Source organism: Gambusia affinis, linkage group LG19 (genome assembly GCF_019740435.1).
Source record: "Gambusia affinis linkage group LG19, SWU_Gaff_1.0, whole genome shotgun sequence".
In the NCBI taxonomy this organism is placed as follows: Eukaryota; Metazoa; Chordata; class Actinopteri; order Cyprinodontiformes; family Poeciliidae; genus Gambusia; species Gambusia affinis.
Genome location: NC_057886.1, coordinates 9622090 through 9641986, shown reverse-complemented (window position 1 = coordinate 9641986; position 19897 = coordinate 9622090). Strand labels below are relative to the sequence as shown.

The 19897-nt window shown below is 38.4% G+C and overlaps 2 protein-coding genes across 3 annotated transcripts; one reads left to right on the top strand and one right to left on the bottom strand.

Annotated features, from left to right (window-relative positions):
• Positions 1–1033: 1033 nt before the first annotated feature.
• On the top strand, positions 1034–6128 carry zgc:55558 (GTPase KRas). Its single transcript, XM_044100974.1, has 5 exons — positions 1034–1333; positions 1611–1723; positions 3566–3744; positions 4168–4327; positions 5039–6128. The coding sequence occupies exons 2-5, from the start codon at positions 1613–1615 to the stop codon at positions 5150–5152; spliced, it is 564 nt and encodes a 187-aa protein (XP_043956909.1). The 5' UTR covers positions 1034–1333; positions 1611–1612; the 3' UTR covers positions 5153–6128.
• Positions 6129–7137: 1009 nt separating this feature from the next.
• On the bottom strand, positions 7138–19469 carry pold1 (polymerase (DNA directed), delta 1, catalytic subunit). Of its 2 annotated transcripts, none has more exons than XM_044100973.1 (27): positions 19415–19469; positions 17391–17579; positions 17198–17311; positions 16930–17070; positions 16618–16743; positions 16205–16373; positions 15517–15631; positions 15254–15383; positions 14968–15134; positions 14783–14887; positions 14195–14335; positions 13988–14098; positions 13708–13899; positions 13176–13264; positions 12956–13072; positions 12200–12313; positions 11814–11961; positions 11317–11412; positions 11073–11210; positions 9608–9783; positions 9346–9498; positions 9134–9236; positions 8927–9059; positions 7810–7923; positions 7671–7723; positions 7483–7580; positions 7138–7382 (listed from the first exon to the last, which is right to left on the bottom strand). In XM_044100973.1, exons 2-27 carry the CDS (start codon positions 17575–17577, stop codon positions 7295–7297), a joined length of 3318 nt encoding a protein of 1105 aa, XP_043956908.1. In that variant the 5' UTR covers positions 17578–17579; positions 19415–19469; the 3' UTR covers positions 7138–7294. The 2 variants fall into 2 exon arrangements, with proteins under 2 accessions (XP_043956908.1, XP_043956907.1); XM_044100972.1 differs by lacking the exon at positions 19415–19469 and adding an exon at positions 18400–18578.
• Between the last annotated feature and the right edge of the window lie 428 nt (positions 19470–19897).

Below are 19897 nucleotides of genomic sequence, written 5' to 3'. Positions count from 1 at the left end.
GAACAATAGAGGGTGGTAAAACTCCTGAAAAATCCAACAAAGCTTTCCAATCAACGGTTTGCAACCAGAGCCACATGCAGTTCTTCAGGGCCTTTTAAAGTGGCTGTTAATACCAAAATAGATATAAAACTAAGTTGTTTTTACATAAAACTATTTTTAAAAATCTAATCTTATCGGGTTTCCTACTTTCATGTGATATCTGCATAGAGATTCCACAACACAACAGCACTAATTGCAAAAGAAATAAGATTGTTTAGTTGTTTTCTTTATTATTGTTATCACAAGACTACAAGCTTCTTTCATCTTTGTCCATCAGATTGAATGTTCTGTGTCGTTTGTGCCAGACAGACCTATCTGAAAATTCACTGACTGGGCCCCTTTGGGATTTGCTGGAATAGAAAATTATCACTGATGTCCAGCCAACAAATCTGCAATAACTGTGAAGCTGTCCTGTCAATATTTGTTATCTTAGGAATGTTTACCCTTTGAACTGAATCTGTGCTGCAAAGGAAATCAGTTCTGTACATTCACTATTTTTATTATTTCGTCCATATTTGTCTATACAGATGTTTTAGATGTAAATATTGAGTTGTAGTTATCAAGAGTCACAATTAGAGGGCGGTAAATATTCAATCATCTTGGAATACACGTCCTAAATCAGGAGAGTCATAAAATAAAGGTAAAAATATTCCGGGTAAAACTTTCAAAATAACCCCTAAATAGGTAGCGGGGTTCAAATAAAGACGAAAATAATAGTTAAAATGTGTTACCGCAGGGGTTTTTTTTATTTTTAATTTTTTTGTAATGTTACGCAACGCCTGTAAGAACTGCTCATCAGCATGTTGAGTCCGAGGCGAAGTTAAAGATCTGCAAGAAAGGAAAAGCTGTCCGGGAAGCCGCGCCCAAACGAAGACAAAACTGTTGATTGGGGATTTTTGCAATCTTTGGGCGGGACTACAAACCAAAGCTTCATTCTGATTGGCCAGAAAGGACGTCATTCGTTAATATCTTCTTTTGATTGGTTGCCTTACAAGGCGATTAAGGCTTCACTTACAATGAACCGCAGCTGAGAAGAAGTAGGAATTACTACATTTTCTTGCTTGTACATCTTTGTGTTAAGTGCAGCATTTTTTCCTCGTACTTTGAGGATTGTCCAGCTTGAATAGTCATTTCTTTTTCTAGTCTGACAGATAAGTTGTCAGACACTGAAGTGTTTCTACCAGTGCTTTGAATAAGGAAATAATCTCTTGCTAACGTTATGTAGCAAGCTAATCTCATTTATCTGTCGGAAACTCAACTTTCAATTCACAGTGTTACACAGCCCCACGGACAGGTAAGCACAGCTGAACGTGTTTTCTTACTTCTCGCCTTCATTCGCCTCCTCTCCGCATAATAAAACTGACTTAAGTTAAACAAAAGCGTCTTGTATGGGGGAGATAAATCTGGGTTAGATTCTTCGCCATGTCAGTTCGGGGACGAGAGAGCGGATTGTCGCTGGGGGGAAGATCTGTTAATGATCACCTGATACTTTCTGGATAGGGAGATTATGAAATCGCGGCTTTTCACTTCCAGCAGATACGTCCACCTGTTGACCCGACTCGTTTTTGCAGGCATGACCGAGTACAAACTTGTGGTGGTCGGTGCTGGAGGTGTGGGGAAGAGCGCTCTCACCATCCAGCTGATCCAGAACCACTTCGTGGACGAATATGATCCCACCATCGAGGTGAGAACAAGACCTTCACACTGCGATCAAACCTCCGGGAAGCTGTATTTGCTCTAAATATCAGGGTGTGTTAGGGTTATTCTGATGTAAATGGTTGCATGACTATTAAAGGCCACTGCTGTCTGATCTGTCATGTTAGAGCTTATGTTGTTAGCACCAAAACGTAAGAGGGCTGTGTGTAACATAAAAGTTAAAAATGTAAATTAGAGTTTTTAAAAAAAAGAGTGTTTTATTTATGTAAAAGTAATTAATCTCATTTCAGCTTCATTTCAATGCCACTCCCATTCCCACTCCCAATTTTTATAGATAATTAATAATCATGTAAAAGCGGTTTTATTCAGATTAGTCACGGGTCCTTTATGGGATTCGGTCAAAATTATACACTTGAGTAGAAATGTACAACAGTATTTTCATGCAACTATTCCTCCAGGTTCTAATTTTATATCAATACATTTGTCACTTTGTTTTAGACATGTAGATTTAAGCTAAAAATATAAACTGATGGTAAATTTTAATAGTTATTTTGAATTGCTTACTGTGCAGATTGCGCTGGAAATGTCTCAAACTCATATTTCCTTGGTAATTACTCGGACTTCTTTTTTGACAAACTGCTGCTCAGAGCGTAACATGCAGTTTTGAAATAGTTTTAGTTTTATTATGAGACATGAAATGTTCTCCTTTTGCTTTCACACCACGACTGCCTTTTACTGTAACTATAAGAAAATTCATAAGCTGTATCTTCTGAGCTGCAGACAAGTGTAAGTGCCATCTTTCATCTAGTTGACAAGCAGTGCACAGCAGCAAAGAGGGCAGCACTCAAGCTGCTCAAAGAGGAAACCACAAGAAACATAAAAAGGCTGAATATTCTCATATTATTGCAGACTAATTATGACACTTGATTTTGATTCCAATATGGAAAGTTACGATAGAATTTAGATTATAGGATAGTCTTAAGTAAATGTGTCTATTTAACAGTCATTTATTTTACTGTGCTTGATAGTAACATGCGAGTGCATCAAACCATTCTGCTCGTTTTTATAGCACCAAATTACAACAGATCTCATTTTCATATTTCAATATTGTATTTAAATCAAGTAGATGTATAACAATGTAATTTAAAAACTCACATTCAGAGCAATAGACATGGTCTGCAATTTGATTCTACTTTCAGTACTTTATATAGAAAGTCAAGTGATTATTTAATGGCAATAATTTTTTGGTTGGTTGTCTGCAGTTGTCTGCTCACAGCTCGCCATCTGTGAGTTTCAATATTGCAATACCTCAGAAAAAGCAATAATTGACATGCACTTAGTTTCCACATTATGGCTGTTTATTCTCGACCAGCACTGGAAATACGTGTTTTCTGTTTGCAAAATAAACTGCAGTAGCCGCCTTCTTTCAGCCAACTGACCAACAGTGTGCAGGAAGAGGTGGGAGAGGGTTTGCTCTGGAGTAACCTTTTCTAAAAGCTCAGTTTACTTTAATTGAACAGGCCCATACTGAATGTGGACAGTGGTTTTATTAAGCATAAACCGGAACTGTGAAATAGATGCATCTAGGACATCACGCCTCATAACGGAGGCATAATGAAGTCGGAGCATTTTTTTCACAGATCGGAACCAAATTTTAAATGTTTTCTCAGCTCTGCTAAAAAGAGAAAACTGTTCAGCTTGCAGTTGTCGCATCTGGTAAATGAAATCCTGAAGCTTCTGTGGAAGATCTTATCGGTTTCATTTAGTGTCGCTCAAAGATATAAATCATTAACGTCCCGTTAATACAGGATGAACAACTAAGATGCAACTTCAGCCAAACTGTTTGGATGATGACGTGTTTGTGACGCAGGACTCGTACAGAAAGCAGGTGGTGATCGACGGGGAGACGTGTCTGCTGGACATCCTGGACACTGCAGGTCAGGAGGAGTACAGCGCCATGAGGGACCAGTACATGAGGACTGGAGAGGGCTTCCTCTGTGTGTTTGCCATCAACAACACCAAGTCCTTTGAGGACGTTCACCTTTACAGGTAGAGAGTGATTTAAAAAAAAAAAAACATCTCAAAATTCTGGATCTGCAGTAACTTGGTGCTGGAGAGAGACACCATGTTGACTCAGAACAGTTTGAGTCACACTTTACTGTTTTTAGGACATCAGATTACTGCAGGACTCAACAGTTTAGCTATGAAGGCCATTTCCTGCTGAGCAGGAACTGTGCACATTTATCTCAAGCACACATGCTGAGTGTGGTTAAAATTTCTTTGACCGTTTGAATCAAGGCAGCTCCCATAGCTTTGCTCATTTCAAGGCGAACGGCTCCTTTAGAGTTTAGACTCTGCAGTTTATTCATTTAAAAAAAAACGTGACCGACCCAGACAGGTGGCTGTGAACGAGGTCAACCTCGTTGTCTGAGGGTTTTTTTTGCTTTGCCTTTTTACATGTCGTCTCCTCAGAGAGCAGATCAACCGGGTGAAGGACAGTGACAGCGTTCCCATGGTGCTGGTGGGGAACAAAAGCGACCTGAGCACCCGCACGGTGGAGGCGAAGCAGGCTCAGGAGCTGGCACGGAGCTACGGAGTGCCGTTCGTAGAGACGTCCGCTAAAACCAGACAGGTGTGTGGAAACAGGAACACCTGTAATGGAAACATCGGTTTCCATGACAGTCAACTCAATTAGACTGTAACTGAAAAGTTCGTTTATCTCAGCAGTTGAATTCAAAAAGTGGCACTTGGAAATTGAATTGTTTGATTGCAGACAAAATTATATTTTTTAACAAGTTTTGTTTGTAATATGAGGACTAAGGTGTTGAGGTCTGATCTAATTTACCTGGTTTTTCTTCCACACTTTTTTCTTCCACTAAACCTTCCATTAATACCCTTGGCTGCAGCTCTCTATGAAGAGCAGCTTGTTAAGCGACGGCCTTTTGTGGGTTAGCCTCCTGGTGGAGAGTACCTGCTAGAAAACCTTCAAGTCTGGTTTTTTTTTTCACATGATTTTGAAAACACTAAACGTGGCCTTCAGAGTTCTTTATTAAAATGCTTTTATTTCTTTATGTAATTCGTCAGATTGCGAAGGAACCTAATTTTGGGTTACCTTTAGATTATGAAGTAAAATTACAAAAGTTTACAACCAATAAATAAATACACTGTTTGAATGTGATTGATTTCTGGACCACCGCTAACGTACGTACTAACAGACTGAAGTAAACAAGACTCCTCCAGAAAGCAAAATCTGAAAATGTTACCAAACAAATTATTGGGTAACTTTGGGTTCCTTTCTGTGCAATCTACACGTTTTTGTTTTTTTCTCTGTCTGGTCTTGCAGGGTGTGGAGGAGGCCTTCTATTCGCTGGTTCGGGAGATCAGAAGATATAAGGAGACTAACCGCAGCAACAAGAAGAGCAAGAAGAGCAATCAGAGACGCTGCATTATACTATAGCACACACACACACACACACACGTCCAGCCAGCATCCCTGAGAGCACTTGTATAATACCGCCCCTCACTGTGGAGGCGTCGGTGAAGCAGACGGTGCAGAATCGATTTTCATCGCTGCGACCGTTTCTACTGCCGCCATGTTTGTCATTTCTTCAGTGTTCATCTGCTTTAGGAGGATTTCACTGTATGCTGTGCGTAACTGCACTTTGCACAATAGCAATGGGTGAGGAACTCAGTCTGCATTCGCATTAAATACTTTTGAGACTTTTCTTTTTCTTTTTATTTTGAATCAAATGTCAGTGCTTGACATTGAAAGAGAACAAATACCTTCAGTATATTTTTCATAGGACATTTGCTCGTCGCTCTAGTCAGGTTTTTCCACTCATTTCAGAATAGATGTCTGTAGCCTCTCAAACACAACAGCAGTTTATTTTGTTATGTCGGTAATATTATCATAGAGCAGATCCTTCTGTTGAAACCTTCGAACCATGTTTCAGTCTCCCAGCTTAACTTTATACATTTGTGTTCGTTAGATATTAGGATAACCACTTTCAAAATTTGCTCAGGAAAATGCTTCTCATCGGGCTCCGAGTAATCCGCTTACAGGCCTGTTCACTCGCATCGTGTGCATCATCCTCAGTGTTGGTTGCATGTATAATTCACTGTCTGGACACACTTTGTTACGGCACTCTGTCACCTCATCGCCACAGCATGTGAGTTGTGAAAACATTCGTGTCGCGTTCTTTGCACACTCATGCTGAAGCCAGTGTTTCATCAGTTTTCCGATCATGAGAGATGCTGGATGGTTAGTATATATATATATATAAATATATATTAAAAAAAAAAACGTTTTTGATTGTATGTCACTAATAGTTTTCTATTTTTGTAGAACTACTTGATGCATCCCCCACTGTAATAAAAACATATATAAAATTACAATGCTGAATGCAAAGTAAATAAAGAAAGTCACATCTTGAGTTGCTTTTTTTTTTTTTTTAGAAACCTCTGCTGTTATATCATTTGTCATTGCATTGCGAACCAGATCTCTGGGAGATATTCATACACATGGCAGTTGAGCAAATGATTACCATGGAAGCCATTAAATTGATAACTGCATTAATAAAAATTATTTAGCAGATCAACGCTTAACCAGCTTGAGGCAGAAGCAGTGCAGCAGTCTATTTTAGGAAGTTTTCCTGGTTTAAATGAATTAATTCAGACTATTTGGAGTCGTAACAGTTCCAGTCACCATCCTCTGCAGGGCCCCTTTATCTACCATATTATAGCTGTATGTGTTAGATATACAAGACCTAAATCTGAGAAATGTCTGATGGGAAATGTAGTCTATATACTGACTATAGTTGAATCAATTGACTTTTGCTTTCATAATTGGTCTAGAATGGGTCACTAAGGGGAAGTTTTTCAGTTAGAAATGTAAAATCAGAAAAATATTGCTGAAAGGGGCAGTATTATGTATTTTCCAGGCACAAAGTGCCATTTCACAGCTTAATGTAGCCATCACCTTCAGTTCTAAAAATGTGCATGTCAAACATAAAAGAAATTTGACTTTGCAATTTTACAAATTTTGCAAACATTTAAGCAATCCTGAACGGTTGCCATGGGAGATTCAAGGATTCCTCAAACATGCATGAAAGACTCAAAACACCATTTGTGTTTTTGAGGGGATAATATAACTCAAAAAATAATAATTTTTACATAATACTGCCCTTTTAAGAAAGTGTATTGCATAACACCATAAATGTTTGTACTGAAGCTAAACTAGGCTCAGGGTTTTGTCTGTCAGCCAGTAAACCAGAAGAAGAGCTGTGGTTTTGACGTGTGCGAAAGAGCGACTTCTTTTACAGCTCTGAAGCAGTTCAGTCTGACGACTCGCTATATCGGGAAGTTAAACATGCAGTCCAGCATGCAGTTAAAGCCACGTTAACCCAAACACCTGTTCAGTTACCGACCAGAAAATGACTTCACTTAACAAAATTAAATTTGACTTTATTTTACAAAAAGGCACTACAAGTAAATGTATTTATAGAAAACATGAAAAAGTGTCAGAAAGGCATTTTTACAGTCAAAAACAACGCATACAAGTAGAATCCAACTTCCCTCTCCAACAGGATGAGGTTTTTAATCACCACCCGAATCGAGACACAAGCTTGCTCTGGTCATCCAGATCTTTCTGAACCTTCTTCCTCATGTAGAAGATCGGACAATCGCGACTGCAGAACAGTGAACAGAGACAGTGTTACATTTTTACAGCTAATAAAGCTGAAAGCTTCGAGTTTAGGTTAAAACGTGGATCAGGCGTTTCTTCTGTACCTGGTGCAGAGCACGTCTTCATGGAGCGAACCCTGGCAGCGCTGGCACTGAGTCCACAGACGGGAGAAATGCTCCTCCAACGCATTCAGGTGGAAGATCTATTCCATTATAAAACAATAAATAAATGAAAGTCAAAAAGGAAAAATTTAAAAACCGGGAAAATTCGATTCTGTCAGTCACGTGCGTACCTCTTTTTGATAAAGTTCAGACTCTTTCTTTTTGCAGAAATCGCACACAGCAGCTGGAAGAACAAAGATTAAATATAAAGCGACCTGAGAAGAACAACAACCAAAATCAAATAAAAAGAACAGGAAGCAAAAATCACACCATCAGTCTTGAGCACAGCTTTGCAGCCGATGCAGGTGCTTCTCTTCTGAGCGAACGCCATGAGGCCTCCGACCTTCGAGGTCAACACAGTCTTGCAGCGCGTGTGGTCGCCCTCTAAAAAGAGAAAATTTAAACCGTTCAGCCTGTCGTCACACATTTCTCTGCTGGAAAAGAAACGACGCATTCCCGTTGCTACCGTCATCACACTGTAATGTGTACGTTTCTAAAATTTATTTCCAATTAGACTGGATGTTTGATCTGATTTGAAAAAAGCCTTCAGATATTTCCACCACATTTTCCCACAACCAGAAGCGCCAATGTATTTTAAGTGATAAAGTAATGCAGAATAGTGAAAAATACTATAATTTATCTTTTTTACACGCAAATATAAACCAGAACAGTATAGTCATGTTTACTGCAACACTTCTGAATGAAATCATGTGAAACCAACGGTGTTCGGTCTCAGTGCAAATTAAGCTGTTCTGAGAAAATCTGTATGAACGATCAAGAACACGCCATGTTGGTGGCACCATCAGTCAGAAAAACATTTTGTTCCACTTCACTAATAAACTCTAATCTGAGTTGGTCAGTCACATAAAACATGAATCAAGGTTTTAATGTGATAGAAATGCTAAAAAGTTCAAGGGGCGTAAATACTTTTGCGAGGCATAGTAAATAAAAGACACAAAAAGTCCACTTGAACACGTGGCTTATTATGCATTAGTTCAGCCTGCTGCAACAGTCAATCGAATAACAAATTAAAATATGCTCAATTAATAATGACCATTAATAATTCTTGAAGGGCAATTTTGTTTACAGGGATGTCATAATATATTTTATGTTTAGTTCCAGTGGTTTTCATTTCCGTTTTATTTTGGATTTTTAAAGTATTTTCCAGTTCCAGTGAAAATTAAAAGTTTATTGGTCTTTGAGAGGGGGTACCTGCATCGTTATGCCGTTATACGTAACCTGTAAACGGTCTCATAACAACAAGATTGTCATTTACCGCAATAATTACTGGGACAACTTGTCGTCCAGCGAAATTTGTTGTTATCGTGGCAGATCTAGCATTAGTAATAATGGAGAAAAGGTTGATATCATTGGTGAGTTCTTGTACTTAGCAGGACGCTCTCCGCCTTGGTCTCCCCCAGGATGGGCTCGAATATCCTCAGCAGCGGCTTGGACAGCTGCTGCTCCAGGTAGTACTGTGTGTCGATGGGAATATTGTTCTCCAGAACAAAGATTGGATCCTGAGAATTAGGAATGGCAGAAGAATTAAATGTCTATTAAAGAGGAAAAATGACAGCTCGCGTGTGCTGCATACCTCTGACTTCATGTAAGCGGCTGCTCCCTTTGCAGCCTTGATGATGACGTACGGGACTCTGTCTCCCAGGTTTGGGGCGCTACCTGCATCCCTTTTCCTCATCCTGTAAAAAAAAAAAAAAAAAAACACCAACATGAACGAGGACATTTCCTACAAAAACATTTCTTTTCTCTAAACCTTAACTGAAATGAGGAGTTATTAAATAATCCGACCTTTCGGCCAGCTCCACGTGTGCCTGCTTGCCAGCGTACTCCTGGGCTGTACGCGTCAGCTCTTTCGTGATGACCAGCTGGCTGATGTCAATGCGATTGCACAGCAGGTCTGAGATCACTTCTTTCGCATGATCCACCGCACCTTGAGGATCCCTAGAGAAAAACACACAAAAATTCACCTAAAATGTAATTTCTTGTAGTTTTAATGCTTACAGAAACACATGAAGATCAGCTTTATTAAGATTCAATGCAGTAACTGTACCTCTCAATGAGGATCTTTTGTAGACATGTGTTAATAAGGTTGGCCACTAGAGGGCAGTTGTCTCTGCGGACTGTCTCAATGCCTTTGCAGTCCATCTTGTCATGCGTGTCTGGACTGGAGGAGAAATACAGGCCTGCATAGCGCTTCTTATTGATCAGTAAATATGGGTAATACACCTGTGGAGATCAAAACACAGATGTTCATTTTGTTAAATAAATTTGAAGTGACCGAAAGAAAAAACTGAACAGTGTTTCACAATCTAGAAGGATTTATGGGAAATCCAACAGTTTTCTTATTATTCACAAGGTTTCTAATCTTTCATGCCCAAACTCCGTACATATCCAAAAGTACAACTTCCCAGCACTATCAACTTGTAGAAATAAAAAAAATAAAGTACACGAACCAAAGTTTCAAATAAATTTTGAGTAAATTGTGCTAGTATTTAGTCTTTCAGTCAAAAATAAATAAAACCACAAAAAAGTAGACATTTAGTAAGTGGTTGGGCAGATGGACAGACAGGTGACAGGTCAAAACATGGATTGACAGACACGAACAAGAATGACTGCCTAACTAGTTAACATTTCTTTTTTTATTATTTAACCTTTTATTTGGAAAGGCAACTCGGCAACATTTCATTTAAATGAAACTATTGAAAAAAAAATTTAAAAATCACACTGGTTGGAGCAACTTTTTAAAAATTCTTATATTTAAATGAATTAACTATACGATACATTTAATCGTTTTTATTCTTATCCAGATCTGGAAAATATTTACATTTCAGAATTTCAGGTACTTTAACAGAACCATCTTCACAAAAGTAAAAATGTAAAAAAAAATTATTTTGTACATCTTAAGGCAAAGCACTATGTTGTACTTGTACAACAGGTACAACATTGTTAAAGCAATGCGAGTAGTTGTTTAAGACATTTGTAAATGCAAAAAACAGATTTTCTGGAAGCTCTGGGAAGATATTCTGACATCCTGCAGAGAAATTCAAGCAGAAACTTTCCACAAACTCACAAGTTCAATGGATGCAAGAACTGTGCTGTGATACCAAAGAAGGAATCCTATGTTAACATGTAACTCGGTCTGTTAAGATGTTTTTGATTAAAATAGTTTTTGATTTTAGTACATGTGACCACTTAATGCTGCACATTCAAAGAATGACTGTTTGCAGTTGTTCATAATCCTTAAAATGTTTAAAAAATCTGCTGCGCATAATAATTTGGAACAGTGCAATTTGAGTTTTTTATTTTTGAAAAAAATACTGTTCTCACAGGGAGCTTCGTTCAGTAAAATTTGATTTATACTGTAACAGTTCATGACTTGAAAATTATACTGACCATCATTTGCATTGACCATTTAAGAAAATCTGAGAAAATACCACTTTCATAATAATTTGGAGCACTGTGTGCACTGCTGACTTGATCACACCTCATCTGCTCTTTTAAAGAAAAAATTTTACCTTCTCAAACTCCAGCTTGATGGGTGGAATGAAATGCGACGACACCCACTCAGCTGCTTCCCTCCCAATTTCCATGGCTTCTTTTACGGTTGTAACTCCGAGTTTGACCATGACAGAGTCTGTGTCTCCATAAACCACCTTAAAAGAGACAAAAAGCCTTATTTTAAATAATCCAAAAAAGAATCCCTGAAAAACAAAGCGAGAGGTTTTGTTTCAGTAATAAAAACACAGAGATGTGTCTCACCCTGGCGTCAGCTTGGTATCCGTTGGAGATTGTATATTTGGACTCCACCAGTTGTTTGGTTTTCTCAATCATCTGTCTTCCAAAACCAGTGACACTCTGAAAGAGATAAAAGCAAATGCAAAAAAAGTAAACCTCTGACTTTAAGAGTGCATCATATCTCTCGCATTATTTAGCAAATAGAAATAATTTTGGTGAATGAAACCAAGCTGACAGAGAAAATGTTTAGTGTTGTAACTTCAGACAATGAGGGGAAAAAAACAAAACAAAAACGGTGGAAATATCTTGTTGCATCTAAACGTCTCCATCTCCACCTGTTCTGTGGTTTCTTATCGTAACCCTACATCTCAGTCATTTGCCGTGCTTGCTCTAACTTCACATCTGTGCACAACGAAAATATGGCAAAAAAAAAAAAAACAGCTGATCAAGGCCAAAACTGAAGTGGGAAACTGCGCCATGCCTATTCACCATCCGATTAACTGGAACAAGCAAGTGCTCACCTGTGAGATCTCCAAGCAGGGCAGTTTGCCCACCTGGGCCCCGGTGAAGCCGTACACAGAGTTGGCACTGATTTTCAGGGCTAGCTGTCGGCCATCTAGCACCTGCTTCTTGAAGGGGTCGGTTTCCTTCTTTAGCTCCGCTTTGGCCCTGTGGGGACAAATGGGAATAAACTTCAGAGATAAAATATACAACTAAGTGATCTGCTATTATATAACATCTATAAGAAAAAAAAACTGCAGGTATATGTTTCAGTAAACCATATTACAGAGCATCCTCTCAAACTGGATATGCTAAATATCAAATAGCTGTAGATTAATGTAAAAACTAATGTACACTGTCGTAATTCAGACTACTAGCGCTTTTTTGATTTTAAAGTAGTTCAAACCTCTTTCGGGCAGACAGCAGGTTCTCCAGGATCTCTGGAAGGAGACCTTTTCTCATAGAGCTCTTCACAAACTGATCCCCTGTGGGAGTCTTAATGAAGTCATCTGGTGACAATCTGCAGACATAGAAACACATTGCTATTAAAAACAAGTCTCCAAAGACTTGGTCTGAAAATAGTAGTTATTTATGCCAATTTAATTGAAACCACTTGTGAAAAGATGCACTGTTGAGAGTTTTGTGAGTCATATATCTGATCTTTGGTTTTTACAAGGCTTTGATTTGCTGAATCCGATTTCTCTTTCGAAGAAAATAAGACATAAATAATATTCATTTTCTTATAGTTGCCCTGTAGTAAGTGGTCCTTATATAATTATTTCAAAAGCAAAACAGTTGCCATAAAATAATGTATTTATTTTTACAAAAGTGTTTTTTTGTTCCTTTTTTATAGCGACTGAAATTTTATGCAAGAAGCCATCCCGTAATCTGCATAGACTCTTACAGCCTCAGTAAGCTCCTGATTTGTCACAAGGTTGTAGAAAATAGTTGGTTTTTAAATAGTTTTAGTCCTTCCTCGCATGTCTCCCTAATATCGGGAAGAACTATTTCAAATCCTCTTCCCTCAATAGGAGCGTCCACACTGCAGAGCGTTGTGAGACCAATCTGGTCCCACAAACGTCTTTTTGCAAACAGCCAATTTTTCCTTGAATTTCTTCCTTGTGGGTTGGTGACGGTACAAATCCAGAATGAAAAGACATACCCCAGTTTCTCAGCAGAGCCTTTCTGCAGCAAGGTGGTGTAGCACAGATTGTGAGCCATCATGATGGACGGATACAAGGAGGAAAAGTCCAGGGTGGCAATAGGAACGCTGTAATAGCTGAAAAAAATAAAGAATGATGGATTATTTAATATCTGCACCTAACAGAGAGCAGTAGATTTTTGAACACACAGTAGCCTAAAGAACCAGTAAATGTACAGACCCTTTCTCTGGCTCAATGACCGTTGCTCCCGTGTAGTCTTCTCCCCCCTCAGTTTTCACAACAGGCATGACCAAATCCTGTTTCATAGCCTTAAAAAAAAAAAAGAGACACACACATACTTATTTCTAAGTGGATTCTGAAATCAATCCATGCATTTATTACTACCAGCATCTCTCGCTCTTTTGAGTCACATTTAACAAAGTGGAAAGGCCCAGAAGGTTTTTGGATATTAATATTTGACAGTACCATCTGAACAAAACAAAATAATGCTATGGCTCAGGACAGACTGAAAAATCTTGCAGATTAATGACTTTTAAAGATGAAAAAAAAAAGAGCTCTCTCACAGTTTGAAACCATTTCTTGTTTTATGAAGCTCATACATGTTTTACAAATTATTTTTCTACCACAAACTGACCTACAGCCCTGTCAGGGTGTGGCAGAGAAACAGCCTGGACTCATTTGCAAGTCCACCTTAGTATCTGTCAAGTAGGAAAAAAGCACACATGAAGTAAATCCGATGTGAGTTTCTTACCTGCCGCAGCAGCTGAGAGACGACTTTGATCTGCTGTCCTCTGGAGAGGAGGTAAGTGAGAGGCACTCCCGTCACTCTGGCCATCTCCATGTAGTTAATCACACACATCAGTTTCTGCAGCAGGCGCAGCGGGAGGTAGGCATCCTTCAGGCAGTAGACCGCCAAACGGCGCCGTGTTTGTTCGTTTCCATTCTGATGTGGAAGAAAGAAGGTGGTGAAACCAAGCGAGGAACAACAGCCGTGATGGTTAAAAAAAAAAAAAACTCAAAACCAGGGATACCTGCAGATCGGTGATGATTGAATGTTGCACATCCTCCTTCTGTTCTTGTAGAAAATGGAAGCTCACAGCGTTCAGAGTGTAGGAGCGTAATTTGTAATCCCTTAGAAGAACCTGCAAGAAACACAGCAATCTATAACCCTGGAATTTTTTTTTACCTATTCAATAATTGTACATATTAAATGTACAAGTGGCATGTAGAATGCTGACCTGCAGCAAATCAAACTGAACTCGACCCTCCATGTTGATGGTCTTGTTCTCCCTGCGCCCCATCTGCTTACTCTGGAAGTTGGACTCTCGCAGAACTGATTTAATCCCTCGCATTCGACCCAAATATGGAAAATAATCCACCTGAAAGGATGTCATAAAAATTGAGAAAACAGATTGGATAGGGTTTTTTGTACGTTTGCATAATGTTAAAATTCAATTAAATTAAATTTATTTGCACAGAACTAATTCACAATAAATGTGTCTGAGAGGATTTTACAAGATAAAGATTTTCTCCTCATTTTTAAAATTAAGATTACAGCTTCAAGAGAAAAATTCCCTGAGCTCAGAGGAATAAAGTAGAATAACAAAAACGTTCCAATCTCGTTTGAAATTTTTATCCAGATCTGAAAAAAAACAAAAAACAAACTTGAAGCAAATTCCAGTGTGCAGACATTTTAAGAGAGAGTCTAGTCATATTGCAATGCAACAAAATTCTGCTTGACTGCCAATTTTCTATTTAAGAAAGCAAAATGTCTAGCAGAAGTTGGAACTGATTCAAAGAGTCTTTTAAACGTAGTTTTATCTCACCTTCAGAGCAGCCGCTCTGTTGAGCAGGTAGGGAAAGTCAAAGTTCTGGATATTATATCCAGTTATGATGTCTGGGTCTACAGTCCTCAAGAACTCCGCCCAGCTCTGCTCAGAAGAGAAATGTTGTATATTTTATATATATATTCAAATCTTTCTTATTCTGCCTTCTTGAGGCTGATCCCTACCCGAAGAAGCTGTTTCTCCTGAGTGAAGCATAATATCTGAGAGCCAACGATGCTAGCGCAGGAGTGGAGGGTGAAAACTGTGCGAATAAACGGCTCAGTTTCACCCTGCCTTTGGACCATAGAGGCTATCTGAATCACTTGATCTTTATCTGGTTCTGGAAAGATTCCTGGACATAAAAAAAAAACAAAAAAACATTTAAAACTTATCATGATCGACAGGTCTTTTGACTGGGCTTTTGTCTCAAATTCAAATAATGTGGAAGAAAAGCAAAGGACAAGAAATTACCTTTTCTTCCTGCACACTCTATGTCAAAGCTAAGCACCCTAAGTGGAGCGATCTTCTGCCACTCTCCTTCTGCAGGGTGACTTATGAAGTCTGTCCATCCGACATCAACTTCATACTGACAGAAAGAAACCTGCAAGAGAAGTACAAGAGATGGAGTAGGACAGCAGTTTTACAACGTTGACAAAATAAAACAACAAAATAAGAAAGGTGGGATCAAGAGAGTAGGTAGGTAAAGATACTCGTCTAATAAAAGCAACACCAACCTTTCCTGGAGTCTGAGAATCTGTGTCTGTTGAGCTCTTCTCTTCACGCACTCTGTACTTGCCTGTGGGAAGTTCAATCCAGCAGCATCCCACTACATCACTGTCCACCATGAACCTATGAAACATGAGCAGGCTAGTCAGACTGCACAAATAAAGCCTGCCAGTGTGAGCTGGTTTTGTTCCATGTCAACCGCAATGTATTTCATTAGGATGTTATTTTATTTTACAAATAAAATCGAAAAGCGTGGCATGAATTTGTATCAACTCCTCACATGTTTCCTTACTTGGTTTAACAAAACAGTTCAGGTAGATTAGATGGTGAGGATTTGTGAACAATGCTTTACAGGTTTTAATCCAGACTCTAAAACATTGGTATGCTGTAATACCTCTGTCACACTTGTTTATTTATAAATACATTTTAAAAACATAAATCAATTATTTTCTCCCACCTTACAACTATGGACAACTTTATAGACATTACATCAATTGTGCTGATATTTTGGATTGTAGAAGATACAAAGTGTGAAGAAATTAGCCTTTTAAGGAGTTTATTACATGGAAATTATTTATTTATTTATTCTTGTGATATAGAAACAATAAGTTGGGTGTTTTTTTATAGAATCTTCTAATAAAAAATACTCTCCATTTAACACTCTTTTCTCTCCGTTTTTTAACAAAATATACCCACCTGATTTCAAAATCTATGTTGGCCTCATAAGCCTGGTAGCTCTGGATGGGAAAAGGTCCAAACTTAAAGCCCTGTTCCAGCAGCCGCTTTGCAGGCGCGATGAGACGAGGCATCGCCATCGTTATCCGCAAGAAATCAAGGCTGCGTTGTCCGTGGTAACCATATATGCCTTTAGTTGAAAGAAAAGAGAAGCTTGGAATAACATTTATATCAAATCACATTGCTAGAAAGTAACAAGCATAACAAATACAACTCTGATTGTATTTATTATGCAATCAGAGTTGCATAATAAATACAACCAGGCTTTTATTCCAACTTTGAATTTTTTTACAGGTTCCATATTTTTCTACAGCCTGATCAGAAATTATGACAGCAAGTAGAGTCCTTTAAAAGCTCAATTTCTATATACTTACTCTCTTTACGGCAGATGTCCACAGCAAGCACTGTGATCGAGATGTTGTCCTTATTGGAGCGCATGTCCTTCAGAACAACAGAGTTCAGCTCTGCTTTAAATTCACTCAGGTAATTAGATGTGAACCCTCAAAAAAAAAAAGAAGAGCAAAAAATTATTATTGTAACATCAGTTACAGGATTTTGTACCAAATAGTGATAAACTATACAGAAGTTTGACAAGTCAGAAAACCAATGCTGCTTTTAATGCTAGTTTAAGTATTGCAGAAGATCCACCTTATCGTATAAACCACAGATAAAAGCCAAACACTCACCACTTGGTGCAGGAACGTAGAAGTAAGGCGCAAAGCCATGGACATGACAGCACACACTGTTCCCATTATCTGTTACACCAAACATCCTAATGATAGGAACTTTTCCTTGTGTCTGACCAGGCATCCCAGCTATAGAGCCACCTGCAGGAGGCGACAAAACAACACACATCGTTTTCTATTATTGTACATAACATATTCCGTCTCTTCTAGATGTTTAGTAGAATTTTCTTGCATTATCTAGATGCACTTTATGTTTCTTAATATCTACCCAGGTAATAGTCGAGATCAATCTGCTGGAACACCAATGTATCTGAAGATGGATCCAGTGAGGGGGCAGGAGGCCTTCTCCAACGAGGGTTTAGGTCTGCTGAGAAAAGGTCACCTGACAGGACAGGAAGTTAAGTTTGTGTTAATACTAAATTACATTATGAGATTTTGGTTAAAGTCAGCCCAACACTCACCCACGGGAATGACATCATGTCCGGCCTGCCCTTCCAGGTCTTCCACATCCATCTCTGCATCATCAAACATTGACAATTCTTCCTCAAACTGGGATGGACTGTCCTCCCAGTCACCAGTCGCTTTACCTCGCTTGGCCTGGGATGCACCACCCATGAGAGGGCCACCGTTGCGTCGCTTGAAGTCCATAACTGCAAGCGATTTAATTCAAAATGAAAAGGTCAGAAAATTCAGAAGAGAGATAGAACATGCTTAATTAGCACAGGAAAAAAATAACAGTATGGATGCTTTATTGTGTGCAGCAGATTGAGAAAACGTATACTACTGAAAATATTAAAATATGCTGCAAACACATGTGGGAAAGAAATAAAAAAAAGGATAGATGATTACTGATGTTAATATCTATAGATGCTTAGCTGGGGAAACTGTAATAAAATTAATACAAATTCATCAAACCCAACAGACATGCAAAGCTTGTTGCAATAATACTCACAATGTTATTGCAGCTAAAGTATTATCGCAAAGGGACTAAATGCAGATGCATGGCAGCATTTAAGACCCTGCACTATTTTGTATTGGACTAGCAAATACCAACCAAATAAAGTACTTGTAACATGAGAAACTTTGAAAAAGTTCGCGGGTTGCTAATATTCTTTCGAGGCACATAATATACAAAGGCACGTGGAAAGCTTCGCATAATACACAAGGCAGTTTATAGCAAGTTACCAATACACAGTTTACCAGCTACTTGAGTCAAAACGCACTCGAGGATACGCATTTAACATTTCTATGTTTTGTTAAGCACAGTGAGCACAATCATTTATCAGTGGGACGTGTGTTTTTCATCTCAAATCCGAGGGCAGCTTCTCTCTTTACAACAAGCTACTAAAGGCAGCTAGCAAACGGTGTATATAAACACAAATATAGTCTCGCGCTAAACTACATGAAGGTTTATAAACCTGCCAAGACCATTATCGACTACCGATGCGTTTCTAATGATGTTATAAATACCTGTAAAACTTGATCTTCCTCAACAAGCCCCTTCCGACTGCAGCTCCCGCCACTCGTCTTCAATTTGTGGGGTTTCGCAATCGAAAGCGCGGAAAAATTTCCGCGTAGTTACCAGGGCTACAACTAAAGGAACGGACAATGACGACACAAATATGGCGGAAGTAGGAGTAAGTACGTAGGAATCGCAGAGGAAGTCAAACTAGACTTGTCCACACCTTGTACAAGAAGAAGACGGTGTCTTCTTGACTAATTCACGTGACACCCGACTTATATCCTTTTTAAATGTTCAAAAATAACATTCAAATTTTTAGAATTAATGAATGAGTTTTTGGCCTAGTGTTTTTTTTAAATATCTGTATACTATAACTAAATTTTAACCATCAGACATCTCTTTTTTATATTAGGGTACGATGAGATGACGTCTGTCCGTGTGGGGAAAAAATCCATGCAGCTGACCTTGTTTTGTGTATTTTAATCAAATCTAATAAAACGCCCTATTTTAAATCAAAAATAGGGCAGCATATTTAAAATCGCTTGGTCTGACTCTTGAACAAGTATTCTTACTGTTTTTTTATATTTTCTTTTCTTTTTTTTATTTTTCTTGATTGTAACAATAAAACAAGGACTAGACCATTTTCAGAAAATCCAAATTATTAAATTATTTTCAATATTTTTCACAATTTTTAACTTACCTCTTCTAAACATCAGCCATTTTAAGCAACCATTATTTTATGAAGACGTAGCAAAGGTTCCTTCTTTTGGTCAGACTATCAAAAGTTGATGAAAAAATCAAAAGTTGATGCTTATGCATGCTATGTTTTGCGGTATTACCAGACTTGTGGGGAAGTAGTTAACCTACACCAGGATATTTTTGCTTTAGCTCACAGAACTTGCATCTGGTCTACTGTTATTTCAGATGACAAACATTCCAGCAGCTGTGATGATTTAGAAAGCAAATATGTATACCCATTTTAAAAATAAATACCCTTGCGCAATGGTTTTGTTTAATACATACCTCAATGTTTGTGGTGCTTTAGTTATTTCCTGACTCACTTGTACAGAGGTCAGAGGTCACAGAGCAGGACTATAAAATGCTCTGATACTTAAGCAGATCTGGGCCAACAGACTTAGATAACAAGAAACAGAAAATCGAGCTGTGACAATTCAGACATGCATCAAATAACCCAGGATGCACTGCTACATTCCTGTTAAGATTTTTCTCTTTAGACACCTTTTGGTTTTTCTGAAACTGCCAAACTAAGACTTCTTACACCACCCATTTGTGATGTAAGACTGGAAAAATGCATAACTGAATAGTGTGGTGTAAGAAAGGAAGTGGAATCTTTTAGAATGGAAGATGTCCCATGTTGAATTGTTTGTAAAAATTGACCCTGCGTAGTTCCACTCCATGTTTGCAGAATATTGCCAGCCTTAATTGTGATTTATACATGACCATATGACGTTTAAAGAAGTGCTTGTTTTTTGTGAGTTAACAATA

What these genes read in the sequence shown, in the direction of transcription:
- zgc:55558 (XM_044100974.1), top strand. Translation starts at nt 1,613, where the DNA reads ATGACCGAGTACAAACTTGTGGTGGTCGGTGCTGGAGGTGTGGGGAAG. An exon ending in GAGGACGTTCACCTTTACAG is followed by an intron (nt 3,745 to 4,167) that starts GTAGAGAGTGAT and finishes TCGTCTCCTCAG; the next exon opens with AGAGCAGATCAACCGGGTGA. An exon ending in CGTCCGCTAAAACCAGACAG is followed by an intron (nt 4,328 to 5,038) that starts GTGTGTGGAAAC and finishes CTGGTCTTGCAG; the next exon opens with GGTGTGGAGGAGGCCTTCTA.
- pold1 (XM_044100973.1), bottom strand. Translation starts at nt 17,577, where the DNA reads ATGGACTTCAAGCGACGCAACGGTGGCCCTCTCATGGGTGGTGCATCC. An exon ending in CTGAACTTTATCAAAAAGAG is followed by an intron (nt 7,581 to 7,670) that starts GTACGCACGTGA and finishes ATAATGGAATAG; the next exon opens with ATCTTCCACCTGAATGCGTT. An exon ending in GAAGACGTGCTCTGCACCAG is followed by an intron (nt 7,383 to 7,482) that starts GTACAGAAGAAA and finishes ACTGTTCTGCAG; the next exon opens with TCGCGATTGTCCGATCTTCT.